This window comes from Stenella coeruleoalba (assembly GCF_951394435.1).
Source record: "Stenella coeruleoalba genome assembly, chromosome: 3".
In the NCBI taxonomy this organism is placed as follows: domain Eukaryota; kingdom Metazoa; phylum Chordata; class Mammalia; order Artiodactyla; family Delphinidae; genus Stenella; species Stenella coeruleoalba.
Window position 1 is genome coordinate 62,559,265 of NC_137148.1, and position 13,141 is coordinate 62,572,405.

General features: G+C 38.5%; 1 protein-coding gene across 1 annotated transcript in view; it reads left to right on the top strand.

Moving 5' to 3' along the window:
• The window catches only part of JMY (junction mediating and regulatory protein, p53 cofactor), a 78,626-nt gene that overhangs the window by 53,596 nt on the left and 11,889 nt on the right, over nucleotides 1-13,141 (top strand). Inside the window, exons 8-10 of the mRNA XM_079916970.1 lie at nucleotides 8,142-8,237; nucleotides 9,419-10,010; nucleotides 11,061-11,368. Of these exons, the coding sequence (XP_079773096.1) occupies nucleotides 8,142-8,237; nucleotides 9,419-10,010; nucleotides 11,061-11,365 (993 nt within the window). The 3' untranslated portion in view covers nucleotides 11,366-11,368. The remainder of the gene's footprint in view (nucleotides 1-8,141; nucleotides 8,238-9,418; nucleotides 10,011-11,060; nucleotides 11,369-13,141) is intronic.

Sequence of the window (13,141 nt, forward strand, 5' to 3'; positions counted from 1 at the left end):
TTGTAAATAGTGCTGCAATGAATATTGGGGTGCATGTGCTTTTTTGAATTATGGTTTTCTCTGGGTATATGCCCAGTATATGCTGGGTCATATGGTAATTCTATTTTTAGTTTCTTAAGGAACCTCCATACTGTTCTCCATAGTGGCTGTATCCATTTACATTCCCACCAGCAGTGTAAGAGGGTTTCCTTTTCTCCACACCCTCTCCAGCATTTGTTGTTTGTAGATTTTCTGATATGCCCATTCTAACTGGTGTGAGGTGATACCTCATTGTAGTTTTGATTTGCATTTCTTTAATAATTAGTGATGTTGAGCAGCTTTTCATGTGCATCTTGGCCATCTGTATGTCTTCTTTGGAGAGATGTCTGTTTAGGTCTTCTGCTCCCCCCCCCCTTTTTTTTTTTTTGCGGTACGCGGGCCTCTCACTGTTGTGGCCTCTCCTGTTGCAGAGCACAGGCTCTGGACACGCAGGCTCAGCGGCCATGGCTCACAGGCCCAGCCGCTCCGCGGCATGTGGGATCCTCACGGACCGGGGCATGAACCCATGTCTCCTGCATCGGCAGGTGGACTCTCAATCACTGCGCCACCAGGGAAGCCCTGCCCATTTTTTGATTGGGTTTGTTTTTTTAATATTGAGCTGCATGAACTACTTGTATATTTTGAAGATTAATCCTTTGTCCGTTGATTTGTTTGCAAATATTTTCTCCCATTCTGAGGGTTGTCTTTTCATCTTGTTTGTAGTTTCCTTTGCCGTGCAAAAGCTTTGAAGTTTCATTAGGTCCCATTTGTTTATTTTTGTTTTTATTTCCATTACTCTAGGAGGTGGGTCAAAAAAGATCTTGCTGTGATTTTTGTCAAAGGGTGTTCTTCCTATGTTTTCCTCTAGTAGTTTTATAGTGTCTGGTCTTACATTTAGGTCTTTAATCCATTTTGAGTTTATTTTTGTGTATGGTGTCAGAGAGTGTTCTAATTTCATTCTTCTACATGTAGCTGTCCAGTTTTCCCAGGACCACTTAAGAGGCTGTCTTTTCTCCAATGTATATCCTTACCTCCTTTGTCATAGATTAGTTGACCATAGGTGCGTGGGTTTATCACTGGGCTTTCTGTCCTGTTCCATTGATATATATATCTGTTTTTGTGCCAGTACCATATTGTCTTGATTACTGTACCTTTGTAGTATAGTCTGAAGTCAGGGAGTCTGATTCCTCCAGCTCCGTTTTCTCCCCTCAAGATTGCTTTGGCTATTTGGGGTCTTTTGTGTCTCCATACATTTTAAGATTTTTTTGTTCTATTTCTGTAAAAAGTGCCATTGGTAATTTGATAGGGATTGCACTGAATCTGTAGATTGCTTTGGGTAGTATAGTCATTTTCACAATATTGATTCTTCCAATCCACGAACATGATATATCTCTCCATCTGTTTGTGTCATCTTTGATTTCTTTCATCAGTGTCTTATAGTTTCCTGAGTACAGGTCTTTTACTTCTTAGGTAAGTTTATTCCTAGGTATTTTATTCTTTTTGTTGCAGTGGTGAATGGGATTGTTTCCTTAATTTCTCTTTCTGATCTTTTGTTGTTAGCATATAGGAATGCAAGAGATTTCTGTGCATTAATTTTGTATCCTGCAACTTTATACCATATTCATTGATTAGCTCTAGTAGTCTTCTGGTGGCATCTTTAGGATTCTTTATGTATAGTATCATGTCATCTGCAAACAGTGACAGTTTTACTTCTTCTTTTCCAGTTTGTATTCCTTTTATTTCTTTTTCTTCTCTGATTGCTGTGGCTAGGACTTCCAAAACTATGTTGAATAATAGTGGTGAGAGTGGACATCCTTGTCTCATTCCTGATGTTAGAGGAAATGCTTTCAGTTTTTCACCGTTGAGAATGATGTTTGTTGCGGGTTTGTCATATATGGCCTTTCTTATGTTGAGGTAGGTTCCCTCTATGCCCACTTTCTGGAGAATTTTTATCATAAAATGGTGTTGAGTTTTGTCAGAAGCTTTTTCTGCATCTGTTGAGATGATCATATACTTTTTATTCTTCCATTTGTTAATATGGTGTATCACATTGATTGACTTGTGTATATTGGAGAATCCTTGCATCCTGGGGACAAATCCCACTTGATCATGGTGTATGATCCTTTTAATTTGTTGTTGGATTCTGTTTGCTGGTATTTTGTTGAGGACTTTTGCATCTATATTCATCAGTGATATTGGTCTGTAATTTTCTTTTTTTGTAGTATCTTCGTCTGGTTTTGGTATCAGGGTGGTGGTGGCCTTGTAGAATGCGTTTGGGAGTGTTCCTTCCTCTGCAATTTTTTGGAAGAGTTTGAAAAGGATGGGTGTTAGCTCTTCTCTAAATATTTGATAGAATTCACCTGTGAAGCCATCTGGTCCTGGACTTTTGTTTGTTGGAAGATTTTTAATCACAGTTTCAATTTCATTGGTTGTGATTGGTCTGTTCATATTTTCTATTTCTTCCTTGTTCAGTCTTGGAAGGTTATACCTTTCTAAGAATTTGTCCATTTCTTCCAGGTTGTCTGTTTTGTTGGCATAGAGTTCCTTGTAGTAGTCTCCTAGGATGCTTTGTATTTCTGTGGTGTCTGTTGTAACTTCTCCTTTTTCATTTCTAATTTTATTGATTTGAGTCCTCTCTTTTTCTTGATGAGTCTGGCTAAAGGCTTATCAATTTTGTTTATCTTCTCAAAGAACCAGCTTTTAGTTTTATTGATCTTTGCTATTGTTTTCTTTGTTTCTGTTTCATTTATTTCTGATCTGATCTTTATGATTTCTTTCCTTCTACTAACTTTGGGTTTGTTTGTTCTTCTTTCTCTAGGTGTAAGGTTAGATTGTTTGACATTTTTCTTGTTTCTTAAGTTAGGATTGTATTGCTATAAACTTCCCTCTTAGAACTGCTTTTACTGCATCCCATAGGTTTTGGATCATTGCGTTTTCATTGTCATTTGTCCCTAGGTATTTTTTGATTTCCTGTTGACTTCTTCAGTGATCTCTTGGTTATTTAGTAACGTATTGTTTAGCCTCCATGTGTTTGTGTTTTTTACGGTTTTTTCCCTGTAATTTATTTCTAATCTCATAGCATTGTGGTCGGAAACGATGCTTGATATGATTTCAGTTTTCTTATATTTACCAAGGCTTGATTTGTGACCCAAGATGTGATCTGTCCTGGAGAGTGTTCTGTATACACTTGAGAAGAAAGTGTAATCTGTTATCAGATGGAATGTCCTATAAATATCAATTAAATCTATCTGGTCTGTTGTGTCATTTAAAGCTTGTGTTTCCTTATTAAGTTTCTGTCTGGATGCTCTGTCCATTGGTGTAAGTGAGGTGTTAAAGTCCCCCACTGTTGTTGTGTTACTGTTGATTTCCTCTTTTATAGCTGTTAGCATTTTCCTTATGTATTGAGGTGTTCCTATGTTGGGTGCATATATATTTATAATTGTTATATCTTCTTTTTGGATTGATCCCTTGATCATTATGTAGTGTCCTTCCTTGTCTCTTGTAATAGTCTTTATTTTAAAGTCTCTTTTATCTGATATGAGTATTGCTGCTCCAGCTTTCTTTTGATTTCCATTTGCATGGTATATCTTTTTCCATCCCCTCACTTTCAGTCTGTATGTGTCCCTAGGTCTGAAGTGGGTCTCTTGTAGACAGCATATATATGGGTCTTGTCTTTGTATCCATTCAGCCAGCCTATGTCTTTTGGTTGGAGCATTTAATCCATTCACATTTAAGGTAATTATCGATACGTATGTTCATATTACCATTTTCTTAATTGTTTTGGGTTCGTTTTATAGGTCCTTTTCTTGTTTTTCCCACTTAGAGAAGTTCCTTTAGCATTTGTTGTAGAGCTGGTTTGGTGGTGCTGAATTCTCTTAGCTTTTGTTTGTCTGTAAAGCTTTTGATTTCTCCATCACATCTGAATGAGATCTTTTCTGGGTAGAGTAATCTTGGGTTGTAGGTTCTTCCCTTTCATTACTTTAAATATATCATGCCACTCCCTCTGGCCTGTAGGGTTTCTGCTGAGAAATCAGCTGTTAAGCTTATGGGATTCCCTTGTATGTTATTTGTCGTTTTTCCCTTGTATCTTTTAATAATTTTTCTTTGTCTTTAATTTTTGTCAATTTGATTACTATGTGTCTCGGCGTGTTTTTCCTTGGATTTATCCTGCGTGGGACTCGTTGTGCTTCCTGGACTTGGGTGGCTGTTTCCTTGCCCATGTTAGGGAAGTTTTCGACTATGATCTCTTCAAATATTTCGTCGGGTTCTTTCTCTCTCTCTCCTCCTTCTGGGACCCCTATAATGAGAATGTTGGTGCATTTAATGTTGTCCCAGAGGTCTCTTAGGCTGTCTTCATTTCTTTTCATTCTTTTTTCTTTATTCTGTTCTGTGGCAGTGAATTCTACCATTCTGTCTCCCAAGTCACTTATCCATTCTTCTCCCTCAGTTACTCTGCTATTGATTCCTTCTAGTGTATTTTTCATTTCAGTTTTTGTATTCTCTGTTTGTTCTTTAATTCTTCTAGGTCTTCATTAAATATTTGTTGCATCTTCTCGATCTTTGCCTCCATTCTTTTTCCGAGGTCCTGGATCATCTTCACTATCATTATTCTGAATTCTTTTTCTGGGAGGTTGCCTATCTCCACTTCATTTAGTTGATTTTCCGGGGTTTTATCTTGTTCCTTCATCTGGTACATAGCCCTCTGCCTTTTCATTTTGTGTATCTTCTGTGAATGTGGTTTTCGTTCCACAGGCTGCAGGATTATAGTTCTTCTTGCTTCTGCTGTCTGCCCTCTCGATAATTGATATGTTAATAGTATTGAGTCTTCCTATACATGAACAAGGAATATGTCTTTATTTAGTTCTTCTTTGGTTTCTTTTCTAAGAGTTATAGCTTGCTTCATTGATCTTGTTCACATTTTATTAGATTTATACCTAAATTTATCTATCTGCTTTTTGGGGTGTGGTAATGTAAATAGTTTTGTAGGGGTAATACAAAAGGTTCATAATTCCAGTGTTTCATTGCTGTTACATTAGAAAGCAGTTGGCTTTTATATGTCATCCCTGTACCTTGCAGTCTTGTTATAATTGTGTATTAGTTCTAGTAGCTTTTTTGGTGGTTCTTTGAGATTTTCTACATAGACAATCAGGTCTTATGCAAATAAAGGCAGTTTAGTTATTTTGTAGCAGTCTGTATACCTTTTATTTGCTCTTCTTATTGTGTCAGCTAGGATTTCCAGTAGGGTGTTGAAAAAGAGTGGTGAGGGCTTCCCTGGTGGCGCAGTGGTTGAGAGTCCGCCTGCCGATGCAGGGGATACGGGTTCGTGCCCCAGTCCAGGAAGATCCCACATGCCGCGGAGCGGCTGGGCCCGTGAGCCATGGCCGCTGAGCCTGCACGTCTGGAGCCTGTTATTCTGCAACTGGAGAGGCCACGGCAGTGAGAGGCCCGTGTACCGCCAAAAAAAAAAAAAGAAAAAGAGTGATAAGAGGAGACTTCTTTGTCTTTTCCTGGTCTTAAGAAGGCTTCTAATTTGTTGTGATTAAGAATGACGTTAGCTGCTGTAGGGGTTTTGATGTTATCCTTCAAGCTCATTTCGGCACATATTAGCTAAAACTCTTGAATTTAAACACGTAAGAGTAGCCAAACTACCCGTAAACTGTAAGATTCATCTGAAACCAACAGCAAATTTATTGTATTTTTATTGTTCAGTACCGTTTTCATGGGCCAGGAACTGCTCTGTAAGGAAAGTCAGACTGTGGGCCAGCTTAAGAGTTAAATGAATAAGAATGCCTCCTACTCTCACCATCGGCACCTGCGCTGTCAGCTTGTGATTAAACTCCACACTTAGAATGCGTTCCTTATTGTGTGAAGATTTTGGATTCTGATAAAATGCCAATATTTTTATGGATGGAGGAACTAATTAGCCTTTTAGAATGAATGAGTATCAAATCCTTTCTCAGAGTTTTACGTGGCAAAGTTGAGTAAAAAGAGGAAATTGATATTTGGGGGAATCTGAAAGATGAATGTCATTTGCCTTATAATTTTGCCTACTGCCGACTTTGGGTGGAATACCTCACTGTAGGAGAATGAATCCATTAATCATCAATTCTTAACATGCAAAGCTAGAGGAAAATGAAAGTTGGCTTAGATCAAATCTGGTTTAAACCACCTTTATCACACACACAAGTGTACAGCTCATAAGTTTTAATTTTCACTAGATGAACATATGCATACAGCTAGCACCAGCTTGTTAAACAATGTTAACAGAAACTCAAAGCCCCTTGTGTCACCATCTAGCATCATCTAGTAAGTATTCCCTACCCACCCTCCACCACCCCCTGCCCCCGCCCGTCACAAAAGGGTAAATTATCTTCGTTAAATAACTTTCCGCTAGCTAGCCAGAGGGGGCCTGTTACTCACTAGGCTCTTAAATACAATACTGTGCTCTATGAAAAGTCCATACAAACCCATCAGTTCATGCCTGAACATGTCTGAAACTTTCTCTTTCCATTTGGGATCTTTTAGATAATAGTATGATCTGACTCTGGTTATACCAGCTGACAGACCAGCAAAATGATTGATCAGTTTTATTTCTGAACTGCACATTCAGCTATTTGTATATTATGTTTAGAGATGCAGATTCACAGTTTGAAAATGCTGAATATCTCTTAGACAACTAATTTCTTCCTCAAGTACTAAGCACTATATTCATTCGATAATACACTCTAAGTATAGAAAAATCTCGTCGTCTCTGAGCCAGTGCCACTCGATAGGCCTTAGAAGACGCTTTGTCCCTGAGTATCCCATGGCATGTATCCCAGCGTGGGAAAGTACAAGCTCACTCCCAATTCCAGGTGGTTACCAGTTGTAAATATGAGATTTTTTCAGTTCCTTCCTTTTGTTGGCTCAGCTGTGTGAATGGAACTGAGTATGCAGTAGGGGTGAGGAGTTGGGATAAATTCTTGCCTCACTGTGTCCTTGAGCCATTCTGGGCTTTCCTCTATAAAGGACAGAATCCACATGGGACCTTTATTTCTTTTAATGAAGAGCTCAGGTCATATCTTCTTTAATTTCCCATCTGGAAACCTTTAGGATTATATATAGCAATCTGGGATTGTTACTGAGAGATGCATGACTTTTTATCTACTAATAAGTGGCCTTTGCGACTCTCTTAAGACTCCCCAAGTGAGAGCTCTCTAAAGGGAAAAGGTCTTCTTGACCTGCCATAAGAAGAGATGGAAGAATGTTCATGTTTACTCACCCTTGGCACCCCCCTGCACCCTGACCATAAGTTCCATGGGCTGATTTATATACAAAGGATTCAACCCACCTCACCAAGAGAAAGTGGAACCAATCTGTATTGTGTGTGATAGTTACATCTCTCTGGGGACGTGGTTGGCCATCGTGGCACTCTTCAGTGCATTCCCTAATTGGTAACTACCTGTCACCTGACCCTCAGCAGTGAGGTTGTCAGAAGCACTACTCCCACTCTTTATCCTCCTGCCAAGAATTCCGCTTTCTTTCCTTTAGAAAGAGCAATTCGTATTTAACTTGGCCAACATTGGGTGGGTGGTGATACTGTTAATCCAGTTTGGGAATACAAAATCAAAGAGGTTTGGGATTGGGGAATGGGAAGGAAAAAAATTGAATGAGGTATTAAAACACACACTTAGATTTGTGGCAAGAGGAACAGGTTCAGTAATAGTAGACATTATCTACAGAACATCAGGCTTAACCCATATATAATACCTAAATTACTGACCAAGTGGTTATTTTTTGTTTTTAAGGTCAACTATTTGAGTTAGCAGAATATAGCAGTTACAAGTATTGCATAATAAAATTGATCAAGCCAGAACCCCAAAGATGAAACATTTTTCAGTTCAGAGAAAATATTTACAGAGTAAACGTCTTTTAATTGGTAGGTCATGCAGAAAGTGAAACAACAATATAATTTCAATTAAAACTGATAGTGTTTCATGCCACAGAACATTGCTTAATACATCATTCTTTGGAGTAATCCAGCTTACATATTGGGAGAACTCTCTTTTTTTCTATTAATGATAAAATATAATGGGACACATCGTAATGGAATTACTTTTTTTTTTTTTTTTTTTTTACACCAGAAAAGAGAAAAATTACATGATGAAGAAGAAAGAAAAAGTGCCTGGGTTAGCCAAGAAAGACAGAGAACACTGGATAGACTTCGAACCTTTAAACAGGTAGTAAAAGTATGGTCAATTTATTATTTTTCATTGCTTTTTAAACAGAGGTACATATATACTCCTATTGTAAGATTTCTTTTATGAGAAAAACTTGATTTTCCCTTTATTATCTAGAAAACAATTTTAGTTATGGCAGTCCTTGGCTTACCACTTCAGTGATAGAAGAGGAATGGTCAGGGCCTCTGGGAAGCCTGGATTCATTAGTTCACAACTGACTATCCATTTTAAGCATCAACTTGTTATTAATTCTGTGTACATCAACACTGTGGTGTAATAATATGACCAGTGGCAGAATTAGAGGGTGGATCAACACACGTGAGAAATGCTTCAGCAGTTCTCTTGCCAGGCTTATCCATGACTCTGGACACTGATATCACAGCAGCTAAGCATTTCCTTGGAATGTGCTTAAACTAGGTAGTTCTGGTTCTCAGCAGCACTCAAGAGCCTTACTTCTACTCTTTATTCTGAGGGGTCTCCTTACAGGTGAAGGGAGCTTTTGATCAAGTGAAAGAGTGGGGGTGGGTGGGAATGGGGTCCTTAACACAAGGATAAGCTTTGTGTTAAGAAAATGTTGTCTGCCAAATGCATTAATGCTAGGTTTTACCATAGTAAAAGAATGAGAGTTCTGTGTATCAGTACTCCAAAAAATTTTATTCATTCTCCTTCTATTTTATCATAAAATGCATATATTGTTTTCAGAGCTTTAAAAAAATGCCATGTTACCCTTTGAAGAACATTAATGTTTTAATTTTTTATCTGTAAGCATTTGAAAATACATGTAGGAATCTAAGAATCTAAGAATAGTTTTTTAGCTTTCTGCCTATCAATAGCATATATATATTTGACATCATTTGTTTTTTATTTACACTGCTACTATTTTCCCATTTAAATTAGTACTTTTTATTCACTAAGGATCTTTCTTTAATCATGTGGTAATTCTGAACAGTTGACCTCTTAAGTGGATAAGAGGGGAGAAGGATTTGATGATAAGCAAATAATAAAGAATTTGGTGATAATTATTTGTAAGGTATTACATTTTGGTATTTTGGTTTTCAGTATATTTTCCCTGAAAAATCATAAAAGCTCTAAAATAAAATCTTGCATTGGAGGGAGAAAATAAACAGCCATTTGTTCATAAATTGTAATCTAACCAGTTATAATAACTTCTGATTTCTTAGAGATACCCAGGCCAGGTCATACTTAAATCAACCAGATTGCGACTGGCTCACGCAAGAAGAAGAAGTGCAGCCAGTCCCGTGTCCTGTGAAGACCAGTGTGACCCTCTGCCAGGAGCGCTACAGGTAGAAGAGAAAAGTGAGGGAGTGGAGGAAGGAAGGGGCAAGCTCGGGTCATCACAGACAACAGAAGCCCAAAGCCTCACACAGCTTGAAGACAATTCATCAGCACAACTTGAAGCTACTTCGTTACCTCCCGGTGGTGTTACCTCTGAACCGCCTCCCGCCGCATCTCCTCCACTTCTGAGTAAGATTGACCCTAAACCAGGTTCTGCCACAGCAGATCCACTCCCCCCACCTCTTCCTCCGGCACCTCCCCCGCCACCTCCTCCTCCCCCACCACCACCGCCTCTGCCTGTCGGTAAGGACGGCGCCCCAGAGACACTGGAGGAAGGTCTGCCTAGAGTGGAGGGGAACGAGAAGAGGATCCCAGAGTCAGCTAGTGCCCCCTCAGCACACCTCTTCGACAGCAGCCAGCTCGTCAGTGCCAGGAAGAAGCTCAAAAAGACTGCTGAAGGTTTGCAGAGGAAGAGAGGTGAGTTAAAAAAAGATTTTTGAGTTCATCTGTTGACTGAGGCATGTAGTTAAAGGACTGTTTATTTCCTAGGATATTACAAAGCTTTAAACATTTTATTTTTGGACATTATTTGATAGCAAACAGGTTTTCAGGGTCTCAGCATGGCAGAATTCTTACCAACCCATGTTTGCACATGTGTACAGACACAAATATGGACCTGCTTGAGCTCTTAGCGATGCTTTTTAAATTATATCTTTTACTTGATCTATTTGGTAACATGTATTATGTGGCTCCTTTTGTGTTACAATATGATTTGAAATCTCAGAAATACAAGAAAAGGGAAGCTGTCTGGTCAGGAGAACATTGGCAACACCATGTAACATTTGGCTACATATTTATTGAGGACGCTGGCATATCTTTTATAAAGAAGCAAAGAAGAATAGGGAGTAATATGTATAATTTATTGCATGTCAGATATGCCTTAATAAAGATCTTATTGAAACAGCAAATAATTTTGTCCTTTAGGAGCTTTAGCATTCACGGAGAGAACATTTTATTTGTATATTACATTTTAATCTGAGAGACCATCCTATAAAATATTTCTTACCATAGCCCAAGTAGAATTTCATATGTAAAGCAGTTATTAAAAAAAAAAAAAAACACACACACACACAGTCACCATAATGAACCAGAATTTAATTTTTTAAAATTAAATGTGCAGTCCAGTCACTGTCTGGATTTGATTGGACTTTTGCATTATGGAAACTCTTTAGGAGTCTCACCCATAATAATACTAAAGATCATCCCCCAGCCCCCAGTCTGCTCACTTCTCTCACATGAGAAATGATAGGAATACCAGTAATGCCTGACATGGAATTTGGGTCTTGGGATCTTTTTAAACAAGCATAATTAGTATCCCCTGTATTCTGGCAATGTTGTGTCCATGCTTCATGGTCCCTTCTCTAGATACGTTTTTAGCATCCTGGGCTATCACAGTCCTAAAGTCTGGAGGTTATACAGTTCCTGACTCTAAGTGCAATCATAATTGTTCTCTTTCATTTTCTAAAGTGAGCTCACCCATGGATGAGGTGCTAGCTTCCTTGAAGCGTGGTAGTTTTCATCTGAGAAAGGTTGAACAGCGAACTCTGCCTCCTTTTCCTGATGAAGATGATAATAATATCTTGGCACAAATAAGGAAGGGGGTAAAATTGAAGAAGGTACAGAAGGAAGTCTTGAGAGAATCCTTCACGCTTCTGCCCGACACGGACCCTCTAACACGGAGCATCCATGAAGCTCTTAGAAGAATCAAAGAAGCATCCCCTGAGTCAGAGGATGACGAGGAGGCTTTGCCTTGCACAGACTGGGAAAACTAACAAGTAAATGGTCTTACTTTTCTTCAGTAGTGTTCCAGTAATACAGCTTTTGTATTGGATGATGAGGTCTGTTATACGTCATTGAATCTGAGGTTCATTATTTATTATACAGCTCAGTTATAGCCTGGATCATAACTTCAGGTTTTACTTCTGTAGTTTCTGGAAACATAACAAAAAAAGTACAGAGATGTTCCTGTGTAAATGCTGTGTTTTTCTATATCCTGCTCATTAACAATTTCTTTAGTACAAGGTATATCCCAAGTAAAAAGGATAGTCTTATTCTAGTAAAGTGACAGTCTTATTCTAGCTTTAAAAAAACAGAAAAGGTTTTTTCTAACTTAGGTATTTCAGTTGCAAACTGTTATGCGTATTGAATTTTGATGTTTTGTTAGCTGCCCACAAGGGAATCTAGAAAAGTCATTGCATTGTCGGATTATTTAGCTTTCTAAGCCTTTTTATCATTTAGGGCTTATTGTAATTACTGCATTGTCTAGATAAAATGGCAGCCGACATAATATACATACCTTATTGAGTACCCTGTGGGAATTGGTACACATTGGGCATTCTCCCAAGGTAATACAGAGCTGTCCCCCACTACGCTTTAATAAGCTAATTTATATAGTTATGTGGCACAAATTATGCTAAATACATAGAATTGGTAAAGATAACACATGCTATAAATCAAATAGTATATCAAATTGCTGAGGACCATAACTGAAATATTATTTGTGCAAAATATAAAGTATGCAAATATATTCTATTAATCATTATGCTCTCTTGATGGAATATGTTTCTGTGGGCTTTACAAAAGGGGGAAGTAGGTGGGAGTAGGTAAAGGAAGAATCACTGTGCCTGATCTTAAGAACTACCAGGGGGAGCTGACTAAAAATGCATATTCATGGCCTTCACTCCCAGAGATTCTGAAAGAGTAGAACTGATATATATGTAGGCATACAGACTTATTACAAAAAGGTAAAACAAAACCCAGAAACTGTGTCATTAGTTTTTAAAATATTGATTAAATGTTGGAAGATACTATTTTGGATATATCAAAATATTACTAAAAGCAGTTTTTACCCTTTTGGGCATGGGTCCATCAGGAAAATGTGCCAATTCCACACTCCCCAACTCCACCCCTCCCCACCAGCATCTGCACTGTAGCTTAACAAAAAGCATGAAAAATCTTGATAAGTGGTTGGGTGTTAACTTTAATGTGCTCTAACCAACATTTGATAGTAACACCGTCTGCCATGGCCATGGGTCTTGGGACTGTTGGCACCCTTTTTTCCTGTTAGTTGTAGAGGCCTTAATTATCGGTCACTTATTGTTTTTGGATCCCCAAATAATTTCAAACTATTTGTGCTTGTACATATGTACGCCATGCTTTGTAGAGGAATGTAAATGTGTCCACTCAAGTGTGTGAGTGTGTCTAGAGACTCGGGTGTGCCTGACTGGGAATCTTTCCCACACTGGATGACTGTAGATTGTGTCCCACTTCACAGTGCTTGCTACCTCTTGCCTTGTCCCCTTCAGCATGTAGCTTCTCAGTAAGCCCCTAAACCTATGCCAGAAGCTACCATGTTGGCACTGATTAGGTAATCCCAGTGCTGGACCTTCACATAAGCATGCATTTCGTATATTCAAGTAGCTGGGATGTTACTTATAGCTTTTGGCTGCTAATTTAACCTTATGTCAGGTGTTTAAGAATATGTCCATAATGAATACCACTCTGAAAATCACCTAAAACCTTCCCTTTTTTTGGCTGATTGTTCATGG